Source organism: Brachyhypopomus gauderio, unplaced genomic scaffold (genome assembly GCF_052324685.1).
Source record: "Brachyhypopomus gauderio isolate BG-103 unplaced genomic scaffold, BGAUD_0.2 sc50, whole genome shotgun sequence".
Lineage (NCBI taxonomy): Eukaryota > Metazoa > Chordata > Actinopteri > Gymnotiformes > Hypopomidae > Brachyhypopomus > Brachyhypopomus gauderio.
Genome location: NW_027506875.1, coordinates 606,323 through 631,500, shown reverse-complemented (window position 1 = coordinate 631,500; position 25,178 = coordinate 606,323). Strand labels below are relative to the sequence as shown.

The 25,178-nt window shown below is 46.3% G+C and overlaps 3 protein-coding genes across 5 annotated transcripts in view; 1 reads left to right on the top strand and 2 right to left on the bottom strand.

Annotated features, from left to right (window-relative positions):
- The window catches only part of stk10 (serine/threonine kinase 10), a 39,248-nt gene extending 35,448 nt beyond the window's left edge, over positions 1 to 3,800 (bottom strand). The window contains exon 1 of the mRNA XM_076986874.1: positions 3,367 to 3,800. Coding sequence (XP_076842989.1) covers positions 3,367 to 3,519 — 153 coding nt within the window. The 5' untranslated portion in view covers positions 3,520 to 3,800. The remainder of the gene's footprint in view (positions 1 to 3,366) is intronic.
- Positions 3,801 to 4,191: 391 nt separating this feature from the next.
- cytl1 (cytokine like 1) lies at positions 4,192 to 8,241 on the bottom strand. The gene is made up of 4 exons (XM_076987034.1): positions 8,062 to 8,241; positions 7,917 to 7,961; positions 6,996 to 7,142; positions 4,192 to 4,677 (listed from the first exon to the last, which is right to left on the bottom strand). Exons 1-4 carry the CDS (start codon positions 8,209 to 8,211, stop codon positions 4,618 to 4,620), a joined length of 402 nt encoding a protein of 133 aa, XP_076843149.1. The 5' UTR covers positions 8,212 to 8,241; the 3' UTR covers positions 4,192 to 4,617.
- A 5,281-nt stretch (positions 8,242 to 13,522) lies between these two features.
- Positions 13,523 to 25,178, top strand: part of stk32a (serine/threonine kinase 32A) — a 45,138-nt gene continuing 33,482 nt past the window's right edge. Inside the window, exons 1-4 of one of the 3 annotated variants that reach the window (XM_076986980.1) lie at positions 13,523 to 13,906; positions 14,409 to 14,548; positions 18,574 to 18,629; positions 18,951 to 19,102. In XM_076986980.1, the coding sequence (XP_076843095.1) occupies positions 14,500 to 14,548; positions 18,574 to 18,629; positions 18,951 to 19,102 (257 nt within the window). In that variant the 5' untranslated portion in view covers positions 13,523 to 13,906; positions 14,409 to 14,499. Of the gene's footprint in view, positions 13,907 to 14,325; positions 14,549 to 18,573; positions 18,630 to 18,950; positions 19,103 to 25,178 lie in introns of all 3 variants that reach the window. The other 2 variants (XM_076986977.1, XM_076986978.1) reach the window with 2 other exon arrangements.

The window sequence follows — 25,178 nt, the reverse complement described above, 5'->3', positions numbered from 1 at the left end:
TAGCTCATTAGCCAGGGTTAGGGTTGTTAGCTCATTAGGTCACTAACTCATTAGCTAGGAACAAGTACTGCTTTAGTCAATCACTTCCTGCCAAAACAGGTCAGATAAACGAAGATGCAACATCCTTTATTAACAAGTCTCAACATGAAGGGAAGACGGTTCAGTTTTCTGCTGAATTTCTGCTGAGTCTCACCGTGAGTCTCACCACAGAAGTCAACATACACATGGTTTATATCCGTATTTATATCCGTGATTTAAACTTCAGCTAAACTCAATATATAAACTCTCAAAATTTAAAACTAATATCCCTGTATCTATCTATCTATCTATCTATCTATCTATCTAATTATATATACACATGGACACACACACACACCACACCACACTAACTGCTCTAAAACATTTTTATCTTCCAAACCACCATGTCCCTTTCTCAGTCAAGGGGGTTACATGAAACTCTTAAACCATGACTGAGTCTCCTCAGAGTGGGAACGAGCCCCCCCACACCCACCGAGGTCAGGGTCTTATCTGGGTGAGCCCACTACAGCTGGGAGGACCCGATTACACTCCTCTCCTCGCTCACAACCGCGTGACTGCAGCGTTCGACTGCTCCATTATGGATCACGCTTCCCTGCCAGGACCTCACCAGGGTTCACCTTCACTTCCCCTTTCAATCGGCAGTTAGAAGGAAACCCGCCCAGCTAACCCCCCACACAGCACCACACGATTGCTACAGCACACACATATGATTCAGCAATAACTCACTATTAAGATTTACACAGGGCCAAAAATAAAATAATAATAATAATGTCATCCAGAATGAGGATTTTTAGTGTTTGTAATAGACACCACTTGTGTTCGACACCAAGGCCTGGTGCTACAGGTACACAACACCTTAAGTCACTCAACTTCACCTTCAAAAAGCAAACACCCCAATAAGGACGCGGTGTGAAGGATCATCGGGGGGGGGGAATACACACACCGCACCGGGAGGTGAGCAGACCGTGTTATGGTAGACGCCGTCATCCTAGCAGAACCCTGCAGGCAGGGCAGGGGTGCTCTACGCTCTACACTCTACGCTCTACGCTGACTCCACAACCCCTACCCACCTCCTCCCAGAACCATGAGTCAGGCCTCCCAGCTCCGAGCAGGAAGCTCTCCAAGATCTCCACCCACAACATGCTTCGGCACCACTCCAAGACTCGGGGGAAATGAGGGGATCCTTCAAGACTTCCTACTGCTAAAGCTTTTCTTAGACTGAACAGATTCCAAATCACTGGACAAGCATTTTATAGCTATAAATATAAACACAAAGTCTTCAGTGAATAAGAAGCAGTACTCTCCCCGTGTCCTTCAGACTGAGCCCAGTGACGCCCCAACACACTATCTGATCTCTCGACTTAACACAAACACTTGCACTTTGAACATACTCAGCTGATTTAGAGGAAATGCTTCCACAGGAAGTTCCCCTTATAGACCTTCCACTGCACACAAGTCTCAACTCATTTTGAGTCATCTGATGCCAAGAACCAAAGTATTCAACATCAGCGAAAATGTGCAGACAATCTTCACGGACTTACACCTCACAACACAACAGCTAAAGTCAGACACATTCATTGCCACATTTTTTAGCAGGCGTCTTGTGTGAAATGTGAGTTATTTCCCTGCCACCTACATGCTTTCCACAGAAGTCTGATCTCAGTGGGGTGCAGGTCACAGTCAGACAGACTGCAGTACTTTCATCAGCGTCATATCCCATCATGCAGCCAGAATCCCGTCAGCTGTGCACCGTATGGATCAACACTGTACCAGCCACTCGGCCCACGGCCACTGGGAAACCTCAAGGTGTGAAGTTTAGGTGTGAACTAGAAGGGAAACACCCACTGGAGGTCCCTCAGGGGTTTCACGAGCACCTCTGCGCAATATCGCCAAACCAGATCTGAGCCCCACCTTTGATCAATGTGATTTAGAGCTCATGTCTCACTTATCCAATCTGACATGTTCAGACAGAAACAAGCAGAGAGCGTTTCCTTCATCCTCGTGCACGGCTGACTGAGGCAACTCAGGGCAGAATGGAGCGGACTTGCAGAGGCCTGGTCACCAGAGTGAGGGCCTTGGTGGGGAGACTCAGCAGAGTGAAGAACATCACCAAACATCTCCACCATGCTCCAGGAGCACAGCTGACAGAGCAAATGCCAGCAATGGTAAGCAGCGTACCTGTTCAGGTATGGCAGAAGAGTGACTTATGGTGCGTACCTGTTCAGGTATGACATACCTGTGACATAAGGGGTCTGGTATGGTAGCACAGTGAACACACACACACACACACACACACACACACACACACACACACACACACACACACACACACACACACACACACCCCAGCCTTGGCCCTACTCAAGCTATCAAGTAAAACAGATCTGGACATTTAATAACTGCATCACTGAGACATGATCCCTACACATCTCCACCCAACGTCACCACTGCCCTGCGCCCAACGTCACCACTGGCCTGCGCCCAACGTCACCACTGCCCTGCGCCCAACGTCACCACTGCCCTGCGCCCAACGTCACCACTGCCCTGCGCCCAACAGGAGCGGATTGCACCTTCCACCAACTCAAAGGGGACGATTGCCTACGAATGACCTGCAGTACACTGTCACACGCCTACAGCTGAGAGAGTATTCTTACGTTCACTGTAATAACTACTGCACACTTGTAAATAGATGATCTTGTGTTAGGGCCACTGAACGACCTCTGTGTCTCCAAAAATAAATATATAAATAAAGAAATTCGTTACAAATTAATGTATATTTGTGTTCAGGATCTGTTTTTTGTTTGATTTGTACACTGTACTACAAGTGTTTGTACAAGTATTTGTTCATCCATTTCAGTTACCAGTTAGCCTAACATTATCTTATTTCTTTGTGCATTCACGCATCCATTTGTGTACCTGTTGCTTTTACTATACACTCTCGGTCATGTTCGGTCATGTTCTACACACTCTCGGTCATGTTATCTGAGCAGTTTCCTCCAGACTTGTTAGAGATATTTAACACTTCAGTTAATACTGGTCACCGAGCTCAGACCACTACTCGCTTAGTCTCAACTAGGACTAAACCTCCACCAGGACTTGATCTAATGCTCCTCAACGAGATGATGAATCTCTTCTACTTCTGACCATGGACACAGATCACATACATCACTTCTGCTCAAATTGCTCAAATGAAATAAAGCAGCACAATAATAAAGTGTTGATCAGTGGGAATGGTGTTAATAAACGGAGACAGGTGCGCCAGGTCCAACACCTGGTCGCTGGTTTGACCCGGACCGGTTCGGGCGGCGCCGCGGAGCTCCGGCTCACCTTGAAGACCTTCCCGAAGGCTCCGTCCCCCAGTTCTCCAACCACCTCCCAGATGTCGTTGGGGTTCACGTCCCGGTGGACGTGCTGGTACTGCTTGACCCGCCGCTTGTCCACGGAGGACAGGCGGAAGATCTTCCCGAATATCGAGGCCATGACGGCGGTCCAAACTCCACCGGAACACGCGCACGTCTGCAGTCTCGCCAAATGTCGCTGCGCGCCTCCGAAAAACGCACGCGCGCCTTATTAAACTATCCGATATTTCCGTCTGACATCGTAAATAAAACAAACACAAATATAAAACTACAGTAGTTTGTAAAACATTATTTCCTCCAACTGTTAACGCGGCTGACGGGAACGCTGCTGCTCACGCGCACATCACCGAACTCTCGTGCCCACCTGTAGCACAGCGCGAGCTCAAACTCGCGAGGTGGAATCCAGACGCCCGTCATGTCACCGCCCCCCGCCCGTCATATCCCCGCCCTCCGCCCGTCGTATCCCCGCCCCCTGCCTGTCATATCCCCGCCCTCCGCCGCGTGCTGGCTGCGCTTCACGGGACTTGTAGTCTTATTAGACGAGTACGCGCACACGCACGAGTATGTGTGGGTCTGTGGGCGTGTGCGCGTTCATTCAGGACAGTTGTGCGACTTCGTTTCATTTAAGGAAATATCCTAATTTCACAATCATTCGTTATTAGCAAACAAGATTTTTTTTGTCTTAGTTTCTTTAAATGGCAAGGCAATCATATAGAACATTTATACATAAATGTTATTTCTTCCGAAAATAAACGAACTAGATATAACCAAAAAATACAATACAACATGAGAGTTTATGAGAATCAACGGATGTTTATTGAGATCTAGAAGGACCGCGCCTTGCACATCACCGCCATCTAGTGGTCGTAGATGGTAAACACAATTCAAAAGGTTCCGCAAGATGAAGACGTTGAAATTTGATAGGAACAAAAAATGAAAAGATTAAATGATTTACGTGAGACATTATCTTGCTGTTATGTTTGTTAGATCACATCGTGAAATGAAGCACCACGTTTAATCATCTGAAAAAAGAGGGCGCATTGGATTATAGGGATCAAATATCTACTTTAGCCATATAGTCATTGCAGCTTATGTTAAATACATGTGTGAAACATACTGTGCATACAAGGAAAACATACTGATACGTGGACATAATGATTTCGTGTTCAAATGAACGGCGTTGTCCTCAGCGTGTACAGTCTCCTCGCTGCGTCCTGGTTCAGGCTGCAGGACCTCGGCGCTCCAGCGCTGCGCAGTCATCGTAGGTGAAGACCAGCTCCTGAATCAGAACACCGGTGAACCGGTCCGGTCAGACGGTCCGGTCGGCTTACAAACTCTACCAACACGCAGCATTATGACTGACCGTGTAGGGCACGGTGGACGGTTATCAGACCACACTGAGATTAATCTTTTTCCTTCTTTATAGAAATCATTAGTATAAAATATTTTTTTACTTATCACAGATTTTACTTTTAAAATTCACAGATTTTAAAATTATTATTATTTATTTACATTAAATTTGCATTTCGTCATTATTTACATTTTCAGTAGGACCACCAATAAGCAAAATCATTAAACCATTTCTGTGCGGTAATCAGTTTATCTAACTTTTTCCAGCATTTATTGTTAACGTTGTGAACCTGATATGTTAAAGAAACAGGATAAGAACAGTCAGTAAAACAAAGACCCCAGGAGGGGATTGTAAGCAAAAGTAATAATAACATGTTTTAAAAGGCCTCCATCTTACCGTTGTGGTGGGTCCCTACACCATCCTGCGCTACGCCTCCTACCCTACTGAACACGCTCCCTAACAGACTAGAAACATTTCTAAGACTGGACGTGAACAGGATGGAGGGGGTAGTCAAACGTCCCAGCTGTGGAGGAGGTGTTATAGTGCCCTCTAGCGGCACAATAATGAATCGCTGAAGATTACCGAACAGAACAGCTTCACTGTTTTAATAATTATCTCGTGCCCCTCTGACAGATCCTGCCAGAATTACAGGTTGAAAACCCACACACACACACACACACACACACACACACATAAATCTCAGCTCTACGGAGTAATACTACACACACACACACACACACACACACACACGTTCGCCACCCCCCGCCCCCCCCGTCAACAAATTACGTTCGCCACACCCCCCCCCCCCCCCCCCCCCGTCAACAATTTAAATTCGCTTTAATTTTACATCCACTATGACAGTATTGTTAAAGGTCTGAAAATTGTCTGGCCCACGGACCGGCTTTTTCAAAAGCCGGTTTTGGTCCCCCCCAGTTTTTATGGTTAAAACCAAATATTTAAATAGCGACGAATCCATGTCCCCCCCACTTTTTATTACAAAATTACGTCCATGGTCTGGCCCACAGGTCAGAGCTCTCTGCCAAATCTGGCCCACACAAAAATATAGTTGAATAGCCCTGATGTATAGGGTAATACTACACACACACACACACACACACACATCCCAGCTCTACACACATGCGCGCGCACACACACACACACACACACACACACATATCCCAGCTCTAGAGAGTAATACTACACACACACACACACACATCCCCATGCTAAGTGTTTATTTGAGTTATTTGAGACGATATTTGAGTTGGCGTGTAGACGAGCTTCAGTCTACAGTCATGCTGCAGTTATCCGGTCTGACAGCTCCATTAACCTTTTCTCTGTGTTCATGCCATCGTTAGTCAGGACTACAGATCTTCACATACCTGCAGCACAGCAGACGCTATACGTGGTCTCGCTGACTTCATTGTCCTTCATTTAAAATTCATTCACATCCATTAATGTCTGACATTGATACTGACATCAACTATCTTAAGGAAATTCTCCACGTCAGTGTTTCATTATCTGTCATGCCGTCTCCTTCATCACCCTGACCTGCTCTGTGTTCTACACCCTGACCTGCTCTGTGTTCTACACCCTGACCTGCTCTGTGTTCTTCACCCTGACCTGCTCTGTGTTCTTCACCCTGACCTGCTCTGTGTTCATCACCCTGACCTGCTCTGTGTTCTTCACCCTGACCTGCTCTGTGTTCATCACCCTGACCTGCTCTGTGTTCTTCACCCTGACCTGCTCTGTGTTCTTCACCCTGACCTGCTCTGTGTTCATCACCCTGACCTGCTCTGTGTTCTTCACCCTGACCTGCTCTGTGTTCATCACCCTGACCTGCTCTGTGTTCATCACCCTGACCTACTCTGTGTTCTACACCCTGACCTGCTCTGTGTGCTTCACCCTGACCTGCTCTGTGTTCTTCACCCTGACCTGCTCTGTGTTCTCTGTGTGTCCTACCCTGTGGGGTGAGTGAGGGGTGAACTGCTACCCCTGTGGGGTGAGTGAGGGGTGAACTCCTACCCTGTGGGGTGAGTGAGGGGTGAACTCCTACCCTGTGAGGTGAGTGAGGGGTGAACTGCTACCCCTGTGGGGTGAGTGAGGGGTGAACTCCTACCCCTGTGGGGTGAGTGAGGGGTGAACTCCTACCCCTGTGAGGTGAGTGAGGGGTGAACTCCTACCCTGTGGGGTGAGTGAGGGGTGAACTCCTACCCCTGTGGGGTGAGTGAGGGGTGAACTCCTACCCCGTGGCATCTCTGTGAGATGATTGTGTAGAGCTGCCTGATCGTGGCACGCAGGGTCTTGACGTTCCGCGTGTAGGCACAGCGACGCTCCCTCAATCCGTCCAGTGACGAGATGTACGAAGCCATGACGGACATCACACAGGCGTTCTGCAACCATGCAGGTTAGGACAAACGCCCCAGGTTAGGACAAACGCCCCAGGTTAGGACAAACGCCCCAGGTTAGGTCAGACCAACATGATGTTCTACTAAAAAATGTTAATGTGCCATATTTTTGTCAATTGTGATTTTTCACCGCAATCGAAATTTGTCCTCTGCTTTTTTCCCATCTGTACAGTTAGAACACACACACACACACACACACTAGTGATTACTAGGGGGCTGTAGTACACACACACACACACACACACTAGTGATTACTAGGGGGCTGTGGATCACACACACACACACACACACTAGTGATTACTAGGGGGCTGTGGATCACACGTGCCCAGAGCTGTGGGCAGCCCTAGCCCGGCGCCCGGGGAGCAGTTGGGGTTAGGTACCTTGCTCAAGGGCACCTCAGTCATGGCCTCAGGTCTGGGAATCGAACCCACGAAGACCAGTTCCCTACCACAGGACCATGACTGCCCCACTACAGTAGGTAAGGTCAAAGTGGTTGAGTAGGTCTGTACTGCATAATCAAAATTTGGGTTACGGTTTGGTTTAGGGTTAGGGTTAGAGTAGGATTAGGGTTAGGGTAGGATTAGGGGTAATGTTAGCACTGCTTTCTTGCAGAATTAAAAGCACGGATGGGAATATCTGTTAAATGGATTATAACAGAATGATCAAATATGAATCACAACATTATAACCAATATCTTTGCATTTGCAGACTGAGATTCAGATGCATCGGCCTGTGTGTGAGCGGAGAGACAGCACTTACGTGAACATCAATGTGCAGGTCAGAGAGGTGCGCCGTGCATGTCCACTGAAATATCAACCACAACAGACTCATGACAACTCCTGAGATTAACCTGAGATTAACCTGAGATCAACATCTGCTGTGTCTCATGCAGCCTGAGACGTACGGTGTAGGGGTCCCTCTTGATCTCAGCTGCTCTCTGTGTGATGTGTCTCCCCATTGCCAGCACTTTCTGGTAGCAGGTTGGAGGTATGGGGTGTGGTTGACCCCACACCAGGTGCAGCATCACCAGCCCAAACAACGCGTATCCCTGCATGGTGGAGGCTGTGTGTAAACAACACTGCTTCATGATTCGCCTTTTATACACTCTCCTCTGCTGGGCTGACCCCAGCATGCCTGTGTTAACCCCAAAATACACAACACATAAATCAGTCATGGAGGAATGTGTCTAATCACTTTCACATGTGGGAGCTACAGTGCGACACTGTGGTTATACCACCGAGACAGTGTTGTCAGAAACATGGGTGTCTGGGAACAACAACGCTGGGTGTGTTTCACCATCTGAGCTGGAATAGAAGAGATAACATTCTGAGATAATATTTGCAATATGAGACAATAACAATAGAGAGGGGAGAGGAGAGAGGGGTCACAGTCACTCCTGATCACCCCACAGTCACCCCAGATCACCCCACAGCACAGTCACTCCAGGCTACTAATTACATGTTCAGAAGTTCTCTTCGTATGCCAGATGTGCTTTACTGGGGTCATCCAACACACTCTCTCTCTTAGCAGCTAAAGCTGAACGGTTCATGGTGCTCACAGACTGGTGCTCACAGACTGGTGTTCACAGACTGGTGTTCACAGACTGGTGCTCACAGACTGGTGCTCACAGACTGGTGTTCACACACTGGTGTTCACACACTGGTGCTAACAGACTGATGTTCATAAACTGGTGCTAACAGACTGATGTTCATAAACTGGTGCTCACAGACTGATGTTCATAGACTGGTGTTCACAGACTGGTGGTCACAGAGTGGTGTTCACACACTGGTGTTCACAGACTGGTGCTCACAGACTGGTGTTCACAGACTGGTGCTCACAGACTGGTGCTCACAGACTGGTGTTCACACACTGGTGTTCACACACTGGTGTTCACAGACTGGTGCTCACAGACTGGTGTTCACACACTGGTGTTCACAGACTGGTGTTCACAGACTGGTGTTCACACACTGGTGTTCACACACTGGTGCTAACAGACTGATGTTCATAGACTGGTGCTCACAGACTGATGTTCATAGACTGGTGTTCACAGACTGGTGCTCACAGACTGATGTTCATAGGCATTAAGATGAATATGTACTATACTACTACACTCAATATCTCTCTTTCTCTCTCTCTATCTCTCTTTTTCTCTCTTTCTCTCTCTCTCTCTGTCTCTCTCATAAGCACGGCCACTAATAAGCTACTCATAAGCACGGCGACATTTTAAATTTGATCATTTCTAAACGCATAGAGGTTAATAATACTGAAATTATTGATGTTGCAATCTCTGACCATTTTGGTGTATTTTTCAATATGTCATTATCTACTAGAACACTCAGTGAAAAGCACACAATAACCAAGTGTTATCTCAGTGCTGGCAGTGCCGTGGCCTTCACAGACATGATACAGTCCCTCCCTCCCCTCTCAGAAAATGGGAATGAGCTAGTTGAAACATTCACACACAGAGTTAGGAACTGTATTGATGCTGTGGCACCAAAGGTAACTAAAATAATCTCTGGTAAAATTAAGATGCCCTGGAGAAACACTCCATCTATTGTAAAATTTAGGCAAGATTGTAGGCAGGCTGAGAGACGTTGGCGAAAGTCAAAATTGCAAGTACATTTTGATATTTATAAAACAACATTGCAGAATTACAACAGTGAAGTGAAATCAGCAAGGAAAAACTATTTCTCTACCTTAATCGATTCATCCAATAATAACTCAGCTGTCTTGTTCAGAAGCATAGATCAGCTAGTAAACCCCACCTCCTGTGTCTTCCCTGAGACTGTTGCAGTTGAAAAATGTGATGAGTTTGCAATATTTTTAGGGACAAGATTACTAGTATAAGGCAGAACATAGCAACAAGCACTAATAGACCATCAACCCTTACATCAGTTACTCAGCCTAACTTTAATATGTCTTATTTCCAAGAAGTTGACATGGTAACACTACTTGATGTGATTTCATCACTAAAATCCTCTACTTGTGAACTGGACCCTTTACCAACATGTTTTTTCAAGCAGGTTCTGAACTCATTAGTTAATAAAGTTATAAATATTGTTAATCAGTCTCTGCAACTGGGAGAATTCCCTAATATTCTTAAAACTGCAGTGGTTAAACCACTATTAAAGAACAGAAATCTTGATTCCACAATTCTCAATAATTATCGACCTATATCTAACCTTTCCTTTCTTAGCAGAATCATTGAAAAAGTTGTGTCAATCCAGTTGAATGATTATGTCAAAGTAAATCAAATAAATGACACTTTTCAATCTGGTTTCAGAGTTCTCCACAGCACTAAAACAGCAGTAGTTAAGGTAGTAAATTACCTGAGATTGAATAAAGATGCAGGCAAACTCTCAGTCCTTTTTCTGCTAGATTTAAGCACCGCGTTTGACACCGTTGGTCATGAAATACTTCTTGATCGACTACAGAGCTGGATAGGCCTTAGATAGACTGGTTTAGATCGTATCTAACTGAGCGTGATTACTATGTTGCATCAGGTACCTCTTTCTCCATACATCAAAAAATAACTTGTGGCGTCCCCCAAGGATCAATTCTTGGGCCGTTACAGTTCAACCTCTATATCAGGGGTACTCAACTGGCGGACCGCGGTCCGGATCCGGACCCGAACGCAGTACTGTCCGGACACCAATCTCATTCCTGATAAACTGGATACGGACCAAAACAAAACCGTAGCATTTATTTCAGGGCTATTGAAAAAACACTCCAGTTTTTACGTTCGCCACCCCCCCCCCCCCCCAACAACAAGCCTGCCTGGTGAACGAGTGTTACGTTCGCCACCCCCCCCCCCCCCCCCCCCCCCCCCCCCCAACAACAAGCCTGCCTGGTGACGCTTCGCGAGCGGCGCGAGGGTCCGCGCGGCGAAAATGACGTATCGCTGTGGCTCCGCGTGTGCGCGAGTGCCTCGCGCGCTGTCGGTTCGAGAGGTCGTGCACCTCTCGAATTTTGTAACTTCGCGCCGCGCTTCAGCGCAATGAACAAAGTCACGTTTTCAGGGTTCATACACCTTTATAAGGTGGAATTAAAGCACTTGTACGTCACTTTCAAGGTCCATTTCAATATTTCCCAGCATGTTAAACATAATTAAGTTAAATATTTATACATATACTCGAAATAATTCGCTTTTTATCACATTATTTAATGGTTGTTTATTTTAAAAACGCCCAATCTTCACGTCTTCACGTTCTCTCATGTTTCGTCCTGGAATTACAAGAGGCTCGTATTTGTTAACCTAATACAAGAGAACTATTCAGTCAGACAAACAAGTTGTTTACAAGTAGTTACAATTTCAAGCATTTTAAAGTACTTTAACCTAAATTCCAGCACTTTTCAAACCTGAAACATATAGCAACATTAAAATTGGTCAGGTAAATGTTCATTCCCCTGTTTTGAGGGGTGTTTCTACCACATATCGTTTCGGACAAAACGCCTATCGTTTCGGAGAACACTGCAGTGACGCTCGCGAAAGTATAAACGCCCCCCCCCCCCCCCCCCCCCCCCCGCTCAACAACTTACGTTCGCCACCCCCGCCGCACCGGACCTCAGGTCACAGGTATCTGCCAAAATTGGACCGCGGACAAATTTAGTTGAGTACGCCTGCTCTATATGCTACCGTTACCACATATCATTAACAAACATGGTAGTCTATTAGTTATCATCAATATGCAGATGACACTCAACTTTACATTTCTCTAGAACCTAAAGCCCTAAAATCTATTTGCTCACTGTTTGACTGCATAGGTGATATACAGACATGGATGTCCATGCATTTATCACATCAAGGCTAGATTATTGTAACGCTGTTCTATCTGCTCTTCCAAAGAGCTCTATTTCGCACCTACAGCGAGTTCAGAACGCGGCTGCAAGGGTTCTGACCTGCAGGAGAAAGATAGATCATATTACACCTGCACTCCACTCACTGCACTGGTTACCTGTCAGCTTTAGAATAGATTTTAAGGTTCTAGTCATAGTTTTTAGATGTCTTCATGGTCTTGCTCCTCTTTACCTCAGTGAAATGATGGTTAGATATGTTCCAGTCAGGTCTCTCAGGTCTTCAAACAGTAATCTACTGGTGATTCCTAAAAGCTGATTAAAGATTGGCGAGGGTGCTTCTAGCCACTATGGCCCAAAGCTCTGGAATTCTCTTCCTGAAGAGCTCAGAGGCATTTCATCCCTGCACAGCTTCAAGAAGAGTCTCAAAACCTTCCTGTTTAGATCTGCTTTTAGTTAAGACACACTGTTCCATCTTATTTACTTTATTACATTTCCTTTTGTCTTATCTTTGATTCCTTTTAATGTTTATTTTTTATTTATTCTGTAAAGCACTGTGAGTTGCATGTATGAAAGGTTCAATACAAATAACGATTATTATTATATATATTATATTATATATATTATATATATTCGTGCATTACGGCATTAAGATTGATATCTCTCTCTTCTCTCTCATATATATATATATATATATATATATATATATATATATATATATATATATATATATACATTAGCGCTTCCTTGTGTTCACTAGGGGTCAGTAAGCGCCTACGTGCAGTGCTGTCAGCCATTACAGAGGAAGGTAAATTAATTATTGAACACCAACATGAATAAACACTTCTACAACATTTCATAAACTGTTATAAATCGGACACGTCCCTCATGCTGATAAATTATGAAAGTGTTCTCGTTAGTAAAAGCAAATACCCCGTAAAAGGCGTTTGTGAAAGTAAGCAGGTGTGTAAATGTACATTTCGCTGCGTGCGCATGGTGCATCATCCAATCTTGCAAAGTAAGAGCGCGTGCCAAGCCCCTAATGCTCGTTTGGCTGGAAACTGAGATGCCGACGTGTCCAAACGTGGGTCTCGCCAGGACGGATGTCTTCTGGACTGGGTTCGTGTTCAGTCCTGTCAAAACAGCACCGTAAGCAGATTTGCCAGGCGGCGGTTTCCTCGACCTTGACCCACGCAGTTAGGAGCCGCTGCAGTCACACTGGACCGGGGGGTTCTGACCCACTCTCGTGTTCCCCTTAACACCCCAACGCTTTACACCATTATATCAACACAAACTTTCTTAGTTGTATTTAGTTTATTTCGTATATTTAGTTCTGTTCATGCAAAGTAAATGCTTACAGTGAGAGTAACAAATATGTTTTAGATGACAACAAATCTCTCACCATCCTTCATGCAGTCCGGGACAAACATATTTGAAGAGATATGAACCACTTATTAACGTACCATGCGTGATAACTATATAGGAACTTTCACCTTATATAACTCTTATTTCTATAGCGATCCACTTTTCGGCCAGGTCACCTTTGTGGAGTGTCGAGGCAGTAAGCCCCGTGTTGGGGTAAACACTGCGGTACCAGGTCCAACTGTCTACGCTGTCAAATGTAGATGGACTTTAAATGGACCGTGCAGTGAGGTCCGTGAGAAACAGTCGTCAGCTCTTTTGCTGTTTGCCTACTTGACGCAGAGGCTGTTGGTCTCGTGTTTTCTGCTGTGGTTTCTGCTGTGTTCTGCTGGTTCGGCGCGATACACACCGGGTTCCTCCACGGCTGCGGTGCGTTTGCGCTTCACGGAATCTGAACCCACTCGCGTGCACATCGCAGCGTTTCGGACAGAAACTGGTCGCACGCGGCAGGTGTCCCGATGTCCCCGGTCCTGATGACACACCGATGCCTCCAGACCTGGACATTAGCCTCGTCATAAATGTTAACGCCGAAGGTAGGTCGCTGGTTTGTGGGAATAAATCCCAGTTTTGCATGTTCAGAACCGTAGTGTGCAGCCGCCCTAGCGCGTGCACAGCACTGCGGTGTCGGGGCACTTTCACCAGCAGCTGAAGTTGCCCAGCTGCCTCACGTGCACGTGCCTGACTCAACCCGTCACTAACCCTAACGAACCGTGCTGCATATACGGGCGGATGATGCAAAGTTATTCAGAGGTCCTTTAGCTTTTCTACTGTTAGATATTATTATATGGTGCGTATGTGTGTGTGTGCGTACGTGTGCGAGTGTGTGTGTGTGTGCGTGCGTGCGTACGTGTGAGTGTGAGGGTGTGCGTGTGTGTGTGCGGGAGGCAGGAGTTAAGAGTGTGCGTTGGAGGTCTAATTGTAAGATACACACTCATATCCCCTTCCGGTTAAGGACGAAATGCTGCTGATATATTGAGATCTCGTTTGACGCGCTGTATCACGCTGACTGAGTTGAAGTCTCCTGGACTCGCGCAGGTCGGTGTCGCCGGACCTCTCCACCAACACGCCGCACGTTTTCAGTCTCCCGGTTCCTCTGCGGGGAATGATTCGGTTCTGATCCGCAGACATGGGACTCGCACAGTCTAGCGCACCCCCCGTCAATGACGCCGAGGAGGGTAAGTGTTTCTTTAAAACGTAATAAATAAAACTTTGGGTAGAAGAAGAGCTGGTAGACTGTGTTCATAAATAATTTCAAAGTAGTTTCCAGTTAGAAAACTACACAGTTAGAATGAACCCATTAAAAGTTAAATTTGGGATTTCAGAACTGCACTGAAATAAAATAAATTTTCCTTTAATTTCTTAAAGAAGAGCTCATGGTTTGTTCTCTGAAACATAATGACTGTATTGACCATAAAAATAACCCTAACACTCGGAGTAACCCTAACACTCGGAGTAACCCTAACCCATAAGAATGCAGACTTTATTTGTGAGATCAACAACCGAATTCAAATGCATTTTTAGTTTGGTTTGTGCATGTTTTATATTCCACAAGGGAAGCGTAATACAGCTCCCAGTTTGATGAGACAAGTTAGTGGGATTAGTGTACTGGGTTCTGTTCCCCCAACTGGTTCTGCCTCTGAAGAAACTCTGGTTATGATGTACAGCCATGGATTCAGATTCCCCTTTCAGATGCTTTGATTTGAGGCTTTGATTCTGTTTGATTAACACGATCACAAGTCTATAGGTGAGATTCTGTTTGAGTTACACGTTCACGAGGCTATAGGTATATTAACACGATCACTCTATAGGTATATTAACACAATCACGAGGCTATAGGTATATTAACACGATCACTCTATAGGTATATTAACACAATCACGAGGCTATAGGTATATTAACACGATCACTAGTCTATAGGTATATTAACACAATCACGAGGCTATAGGTGAGATTCTGCATATCTCACTTGGTTCCTGCTGATTCTAAGCATGTTCTGTGAGACAGCGTGAGAGCGAGACATTGAGACAACACAGCGAGACAGTAACGCGGTGAGACAGTGACACAGTGAGACAGCGGCGCAGTGAGACATTGAGACAGTAACACGGTGAGACAGTGAGACAGCAACACAGTGAGACAGCGACACAGTGAGACAACATTCTTCCAGGTCCTCCAGTGCTGGACACGGCAGGATATTGCTGCTGCTTTATTGTTCTGGAAGTCCTCACAGAATGGAGCTTTAACCCAGAACCAGTGGATCACTATTTTGAACAGACCCATGTGAAGCAGGACACGAGTGCATGTAGAGCTTAACGGTCAAAAAACAGACAAGAACTGGGACCACTCCTCATAACAGAACCCCTAGAACTGGGACCACTCCTCACAACAGAACCCCTAGAACTGGGACCACTCCTCATAACAGAACCCCTAGAACTGGGACCACTCCTCACAACAGAACCCAGACAAGAACTGAGACCACTCCTCATAACAGAACCCAGACAAGAACTGAGACCACTCCTCATAACAGAACCCAGACAAGAACTGAGACCACTCCTCATAACAGAACCCAGAGAACTGGGACCGTGGAGGTGGGATGGGTGTCAGAGCAATGGGGCGGAGCAAGTGGAATGTTACGCTCTCCTTAAGGGAGCTTTGTGTGTGTGTGTGTGTGTGTGTGTGTGTGTGTACAGGACTCGGGATGCTAACTGAATGGTAATGAATAATGCTGTGCTTTGATCACAAGACAGGTTCACCTTTGTTATCTAAATTTTGGAAAGAATCCAAAGGAAACAAACCTATTTAGGGCTGAATAGTCCAGATAACAAGGTTTCCAATAAGAATGATAACTGATAAGAAATACAGTTCTCTAATAGCCTTTATTGTGTGTGTGTGTGTGTGTGTGTGTGAGAGAGAGAGAGAGAGAGACACAGAGAGAGAGAGTATGAAAGAGGGAGTAAAAGAAAAGGCGAGAATTCTCCTGTATGTTTATTATCCAATATTGTCTTCAAAATGCAAATAAGCAAATATTTTAAAGTCAAACTAGTGTTTTTATTCGGCATTGGTACTGTAGGAAAAATGGAAAAAAGTTCATACAAAACCAAAACCATAAGACGCCATCAGAGGGGAAACCGTGACACAAGAAATAAAAAAAACTGTTGTGTTTCATTTTAGTTAGTACAAGTACTGGTCCTGGTAAACATTACTAAGACTTGGAGCCTATTTTACTGGCCACAAAATGCAATTTTCAGGACTGAACATTTCTGCCAACATTCCTGAAACATTTTTTTAAATGTTGCTACACCAGTTACGAAGTTTAACAATATCCTTAACAACAATCCTTAATATCAAGTTTGCTATAGCCAAAAGTTTATTTTTCCAAGTCTTCTGTGAATGCCACTCTTGATTAATCTTGCACACCACCACACCATGTTAGTTTGTTTTAAACCATCATGCGTTGGGATTGTTTTTCTCTGAGTTGCCTACATCATGTTTTAACCAGTTTACTGGGCCGCGCTCTAAAAACACCTCACTGAGGTGTCCAAAGGTGGTCTATAAATACGGCAAATATATGCCAAATTCTCACAATATAGTCAATAAAGTCAGTACTCATTCTGTTTCTTCTGTTTTATAATCTGTTTCTACAATTAAAAATACATACCAGCTTTGTTTAGAGTAGCACTTACAAGTTTTAAACTATTAAATACCTATTCAAGATATATTATGTTTCTCTGAAAATTGTGTTCTCTGAAAATAATGTAACATAGTCTGGGACAAAAATTAACATAAAATACAGACACAATGAACACAGTGGCTACTATAAAACAGACACAGTGAACACACAACTACTACAAAATACAGACACAGTGAACACAGCTTGGTTTTAGAAAATATAAAATGGAGGATTTGAAAAATTGTCGCTCCTAATCATGACTCTGATACTTCACTTTCTCTCTCACTCTCCATCATTCTCTCTCTCACTCACTCTCTCTGAATTTCTTTATTTTCTTTATCTCTGTGTATATATATATATATATATATATATATATATAATGTAATTCTGTTTATTCTTACATTTATTTTAGGCCCTCATTTCCTCCTTAAGTCCTGTAAGTCTTACGTTACTTAGTACCGTGTGAGTGATGGAGTTAAAACCTCCTGCAGCTCAGGAAATCAGGACCGATGCCTTAATCAGTCAGCATTTTACCATCTTATTGATTTTCAAAAACAAATGACTCATGCCATCTCTGAGAGGTCTGTGTGTCTCCTGGAGGTGTGTGCGTCTCCTGGGGGTCTGTGCGTCTCCTGGGGGTCTGTGCGTCTCCTGGGGGTCTGTGTGTCTCCTGGGGGTCTGTGTGTCTCCTGGAGGTCTGTGTGTCTCCTGGGGGTCTGTGTGTCTCCTGGAGGTGAGTGTGTCTCCTGGAGGTCTGTCCATGCAAGCTAAAGGGGATCATGGTTTATTTACTTTCAACCTCCCAGACACCTGTGGATTTAGTTCCTGGCACCATGGCAACTGATTGTTAGCATGTACACATCTGTGACCACAAACCCTGTTGCTATGCTGTGGTTGTCAGGTTGTTGGACATCTGAAAGCAACCAGAAATGAAAACTAAAGCGTGTTTTCTCTGTATGTGCAAACCCCAGCAGAGAATCTGCAGTGGACAGTGGTGAACACGACGTGTCAGCCGCACCAGTGTGCTGACTCACCTCAGGGGCCTTACTCACACAGACAGAACTGCACAGAACTAGCATCATCAAACACACAGTACACCCCTCATCATCAAACACACAGTACGCCCCTCATCATCAAACACATACTACGCCCCTCATCATCAAACACACAGTACGCCCCTCATCATCAAACACACAGTACGCCCCTCATCATCAAACACACAGTACGCCCCTCATCATCAAACACATACTACACCCCTCATCATCAAACACATACTACACCCCTCATCATCAAACACATAGTACGCCCCCTCATCATCAAACACATAGTACGCCCCCTCATCATCAAACACATAGTACGCCCCCTCATCATCAATCACATAGTACACCCCTCATCATCAAACACATAGTACATCCCCTCATCATCAAAGACCAAACTGATGGGAACAGGTGTTTGTGTCATATCCATCTGTTCACTAGAGTCACGTCATTAGCCAAGACACACACGTGACCTTATTCCCATGTTCCTTCACAGTGACCTTTGACCACTTCCAGATCCTGCGGGCGATCGGAAAGGGCAGTTTTGGAAAGGTAAAAACTTCCTGTTATTGACAAATTAATTACTGATCCTTTATATATCTGTCTTGACCAATATCAAAAAGCATTTGATTGAATGATAATGACACATGAATTATAACAGTTAAAACTACACTGACTCATTACTCTACAAGGACATAGAATGAATCACTGTGCCATTCAGTGTCGGATGTTTCTCAGGTTGTTCAAACTCCAGCGCAAGGGAGGCATGCAAGTGCTAACCCTGTGTGTGTGTGTGTGTGTGTTTGTGTATGTATGTGTGTATATGTGTATGTGTGTGTATATGTGTGTGTGTGTGTGTGTGTGTGTGTTCAGGTGTGTATCGTACAGAAGAAGGACACCAAGCAGATGTACGCCATGAAGTACATGAACAAGCTCAAGTGTGTGGAACGCAATGAGGTTCGCAATGTCTTCAAGGAGCTGCACATCCTGCAGAAGCTGGAGCATCCGTTCCTGGTCAACTTCTGGTGAGTCCCGCAGGTCCCTCACGTCCCGCAGGTCCCGCACATCCCCCGTCCTGTGTGGGGCAGCACTGTGTAGGCACTTCATTCTCAGGAGAGAAATGTCAACAATAATGAAGCTTTTTTGAACATGTTCTTATGATACGAGAATCTAAATGAAATAACATCAACTCAAGTGGAGATTTGTTAAAAACACAGACATACACGCTGAAAGCAGCACTGAAATACTGGACTACTTCGCCACAATATTAATAAAATATTTTTTCAAACACACTGGTATACCTAACCTAATCCAGTCCTAATCTAGTCCTGACCTCATCCCAACCTCAACCTAACCTAATCCTAAACCGGCGCTAATGCAACCCTTTACTCATCACTTAAACTCAGTCAAGTGGATGGTTGTTTTCTGTTTTCCCTGTTGCTTTTTTGATTTTCAAGTATTCCAGATCATTGATTTTACAAAGTCAGATTCCAAATTCTGCACGATACACTAGCTGGTTCTGATCTGCTGTGACCTTGATGCCTCTAAACTGCAGAAACCCTCGTGTTTATATCGTCTGTTCTGTTAACTGGCCTTTGGTTTTTCTTAGCTTCACAGAACGCTTACAGTCTCCCCTCAGTTAGCCCCTCCTACAGCCTCCACACTGCTGTTAGCCCCTCCTACAGCCTCCACACTGCTGTTAGCCCCTCCTACAGCCTCCACGCTGCTGTTAGCCCCTCCTACAGCCTCCACACTGCTGTTAGCCCCTCCCTCAGCCTCCTGCCTCTACTCAGGGCTTTGTTTTATGCAAGCTCAAAGGCTAAATCACTCAGGCCAGATCAATGGCAGACTGTTAATTACCATTAAGGACACAGAGCAGTTGGACTGGGATAAATGGGTTCAAACCAGCTTCTCTAGCGGCCGCTGGTAGATTCTCCCGTTGCTAATAAAGTGAATGTGTGCAAAGTGTTTGTGGTGTGATCTCAGCCCTGCAGAGATACAGAGCATTTCATTTGACCGAGGGAGCTGCGTTAATGTTGGGAATAGTGCAGATTACCAGCTGCAGAAAAACCCTCTCCCTCTCTTCCTCTCCCTCTCTCCCCTCTTCATTCCTCACCCCAACCATCCCGCCCCCTCATCACCTCCACCCACCCACCCACCCATCCACTCATCACCTCCACCCACCCACCCCCCTCATCACCTCCACCCACCCCGCCCCCTCATCACCTCCACCCACCATCCCCCTCATCACCTCCACCCACCCCGCCCCCATCATCACCTCCACCCACCCCGCCCCCATCATCACCTCCACCCACCCCGCCCCCTCATCACCTCCACCCACCCCGCCCCCTCATCACCTCCACCCACCCATCCCCCTCATCACCTCCACCCACCCATCCCCCTCATCACCTCCACCCACCCCGCCCCATCATCACCTCCACCCACCCCGCCCCCTCATCACCTCCACCCACCCCGCCCCCTCATCACCTCCACCCACCCCGCCCCATCATCACCTCCACCCACCCCGCCCCCTCATCACCTCCACCCACCCATCCCCCTCATCACCTCCACCCACCCATCCCCCTCATCACCTCCACCCACCCACCCCCATCATCACCTCCACCCACCATCCCCCTCATCACCTCCACTCACCCACCCCCATCATCACCTCCACCCACCCTGCCTCATCACCTCCACCCACCCATCTCCATCATCACCTCCACCCACCCATCCCCCTCATCACCTCCACCCACCCACCTCCATCATCACCTCCACCCACCATCTCCATCATCACCTCCACCCACCATCCCCATCATCACCTCCACCCACCATCCCCATCATCACCTCCACCCACCCATCCCCATCATCACCTCCACCCACCCATCCCCCTCATCACCTCCACCCACCATCTCCATCATCACCTCCACCCACCATCTCCATCATCACCTCCACCCACCCATCCCCATCATCACCTCCACCCACCATCCCCCTCATCACCTCCACCCACCATCCCCCTCATCACCTCCACCCACCATCTCCATCATCACCTCCACCCACCATCTCCATCATCACCTCCACCCACCCATCCCCATCATCACCTCCACCCACCATCCCCCTCATCACCTCCACCCACCATCCCCCATCATCACCTCCACCCACCCTGCCCCCTCATCACCTCCACCCACCCATCCCCCTCATCACCTCCACCCACCCTGCCTCATCACCTCCACCCACCCCGCCCCCTCATCACCCCCACCCACCCCGCCCCCTCATCACCTCCACCCACCCCGCCCCCTCATCACCTCCACCCACCATCCCCATCATCACCCCCACCCACCCCATCATCACCCACCCCGCCCCCTCATCACCTCCACCCACCCCGCCCCCTCATCACCTCCACCTGTCTCTCTACCTCATCACCTCCACCTGTCTCTCTACCTCATCACCTCCACCTGTCTCGCTACCTCATCACCTCCATCTGCTTCCCCTGCTCTGACTTGGTCATCTACACATGCCTCTAACCCATAGTAAGTGGCACAAGGCTAATGTGGTGTTCCGGTTTAAATTAGCAGGTTTTTGTATGACTTATTCTTAAGACATATTCAGTGGTTGGGGTTCCTCAGTAAGTAATAAACTAATATCAAATGAGTTCTAACCCTATGTAGTAAGAATGAGAGTATGATCTACCAGTTGGGTCTAGTAGAAGAGGTTATGAGGTGTTATGAGAAATGAGAGATGGTTCAGAATGGGTCTCATGCATCCTGCTTTTAGCTCCACCACGACCAGACCAAATCAGCCCAAACGTTCTCCTCTGCCTCCTCTGATCTAAGCCTCATCATTAGTGTAATGTAAACCTCCTCTCTAGGTGTGCTTTTAAGTAGCTCACCTTGACTTTAAAGTTTTCTGTGATGAATTGGGGACGCGTGCTCAGATGACACCTCCAGCCCTGGGCTGAGGAAACACGGCTTCTCTGAACTCCAGAATGTTCCAGAATGTTTGGGGCCATTTCAGGCCTTTATGTGCAGAATTAAAGTTGCCACTGGTTCATCACCTAGAATTGAACTAGCCCAGAATTTTAATTTTTTTTTTATGCAGAACCATTTCAGGATTATTAGTTTAATTGAACTAGGAGTAGCAGTGAGTTCTCTGATCCTCACCTCTGACCCTTAGCCACCCAGCCCAGTCCAGATTCTTAGTCCTCAATCCTGTAGCTACATTCCTATAATATAAATTTCATAGTGTGAGGTTGCGGATAGGGTTAACATTTAACAAGGTTTGGATTGAGGTTAGAGTTAGGGTAAATATTTAACCAGGTTTGGATTGGGGTTGGGGTTAGTACTTAACCGGGTTTGGATTGGGGGTTGGGGTTAGTACTTAACCGGGTTTGTATTGGGGGTTAGGGTTAGTACTTAACCGTGTTTGGATTGGGGGTTAGGGTTAGTACTTAACCGTGTTTGGATGGGGGTTAGGGTTAGTACTTAACCGTGTTTGGATTGGGGGTTAGGGTTAGTACTTAACCGTGTTTGGATTGGGGGTTGGGGTTAGTACTTAACCGGGTTTGGATTGGGGGTTAGGGTTAGTACTTAACCGGGTTTGGATTGGGGGTTAGGGTTAGTACTTAACCGGGTTTGGATTGGGGGTTAGGGTTAGTACTTAACCGGGTTTGGATTTGGGGGTTAGGGTTAGTACTTAACCGGGTTTGGATTGGGGGTTAGGGTTAGTACTTAACCGTGTTTGGATTGGGGGTTAGGGTTTGTACTTAACCGGGTTTGGATTGGGGGTTAGGGTTAGTACTTAACGGGGTTTGGATTGGGGGTTAGGGTTAGTACTTAACCGGGTTTGGATTGGGGGTTAGGGTTAGTACTTAACCGTGTTTGGATTGGGGGTTAGGTTTTGTACTTAACCGGGTTTGGATTGGGGGTTAGGGTTAGTACTTAACCGTGTTTGGATTGGGGGTTAGGGTTAGTACTTAACCATGTTTGGATTGGGGGTTAGGGTTAGTACTTAACCGTGTTTGGATTGGGGGTTAGGGTTAGGGTTAGTACTTAACCGGGTTTGGATTGGGGGTTAGGGTTAGTACTTAACCGGGTTTGGATTGGGGGTTAGGGTTAGTGCTTAACTGGGTTTGGATTGGGGGTTAGGGTTAGTACTTAACCGGGTTTGGATTGGGGGTTAGGGTTAGTACTTAACCGTGTTTGGATTGGGGGTTAGGGTTAGTACTTAACCGGGTTTGGATTGGGGGTTAGGGTTAGTGCTTAACCGTGTTTGGATTGGGGGTTAGGGTTAGTACTTAACCGGGTTTGGATTGGGGGTTAGGGTTAGTGCTTAACTGGGTTTGGATTGGATGCAGCAATGATCTACTGTCACTCCAGTGTTCTTTATTATTGTACAGTCTTCTTTTTCTTCTTACATCTGACTGCAGACAGCATAACAGGGCCATGGTAGAGACCCAGGTTGGAAAATGTTATTGAAGACCATTCCCTGGTGTTCCTGGGACTGTAATAGGTACAATGTCATTGGTCGGAGGGCTCAGGGGAAAGCCTCCATTATATCCCTGCTGTACTATGATTGGTCAGGTCCTGAGGCTGCTTCCCTTACGTGCCCTCCAGGTGGACGTGAGGAGAGCATGTGTGTTATGAACACGGAGAGCTCCGGGTTCAGAGTGCTGTCTGCTCTCAAACATGGGAAACACAGCTGTCCCCTGGGGGTTTGGCCCTCAGCTGGGGGGGAGGAAGTCTTTCTACACATACATAGAAAACAATCACACAAGGTTCTGCGATATTATTTAACATTTTGTCTGTATACTGCATGGTAAAGCACAATGACACTGCGTCCTGTGATGAGAGACACCTTCATCTCTTCATCTTTCTCTGGAGAGGGGAAAATATATTTATGGTTTTGGCCTTTCATTTTGTAACTCACACTAAACTGAAAAAGAAAGACAGAGAGAGAGAGAGGGAGAGGAGAGATATACCTGGTGCTCATACCTGGCTAAAAGAGCCATAAAACATACATCATAAACTTTGTATCAAGGAGCAACAGCAAGGCACATTTAGCTTATATTGTGATTTTCTGATATTTAAAATGAATTACAGTAACATATTTTATATAAGTCTCAATAAAGGTAATGTGATTTTGGTGAACCAGCCCTTCACATCTTTATTTGGACAGGATGTTGCTATAGGGGATCAAGGGAAAAGGGGGCTAGAGGGAGAAAGTAGACAGTAAGAAACGTAAGTGCATATTTAAGTGCTTAGTGACTCAGTGAAGAGGTGAATCTTCAGGCTTCAACTGAACACAGTCAGTGACTCAGCTGTACGGACAGTCAGGGAAGTTCATTCCACCACCTGTGTGTAGGACAGGTGTGTGTAGGACAGAGTCGTGACGCGTGTCCTCTTTCTGTTCTCTTCTTGTCAAGCAGCATTAGAGCCTAGAAGGCATTTGGTCCTAGAGTTTAGTGTGTGGTGAGTGTGCAGTCAGTGTGTGAGGTTCAGCCTGCCTTCAGTGGCCTTCTAATTGATGTCATCATGATGTCATCATGATGTCATCACACTGCTCTCTCAGACGGACGTGGGACTTGGTGTGGTAGGTGACGTTCATCTCTGGTGGGTTGCTGTCTCCAGTGCCGTCGGTGGTCAGAAAGCCCATAAGCTCCCATATCTAATCTCATCTCACGCTCAGCCCTGTTGCCTGGGGAACAAAGCCCCAGACGAGGGCATCCCCCGTACGGTGACACGCCACCACACAACAGTTACCGCAGCAGTCACAACCACGTAAGCTGCCAGAGGGGTGTGTCTGACCTGCCTACGAACCTCACGTCATTTCATACGGGAAGAGAAAGCTGTGCTTCGTGAGCCGAGAAGCTTCTGCTGCCTGAGTCTGCTTTAGTGCTTTCAAAATGTTGCTGAAACAGACGTGACGTGCTGTAGCCATTAAGATTCTGTACTGCAGCAATATGTCAGAGGATGGAAGCTTAAGATGTCCGTGAATAATAACACCAAATCAATAAAAGTGAAAATACTGTAAATACGGTAGAGCAGGTCCACTGGACTCTCTCTGTAATATAGAGACTGAACTCAGTCTTAATGTTGTGAACTCAAC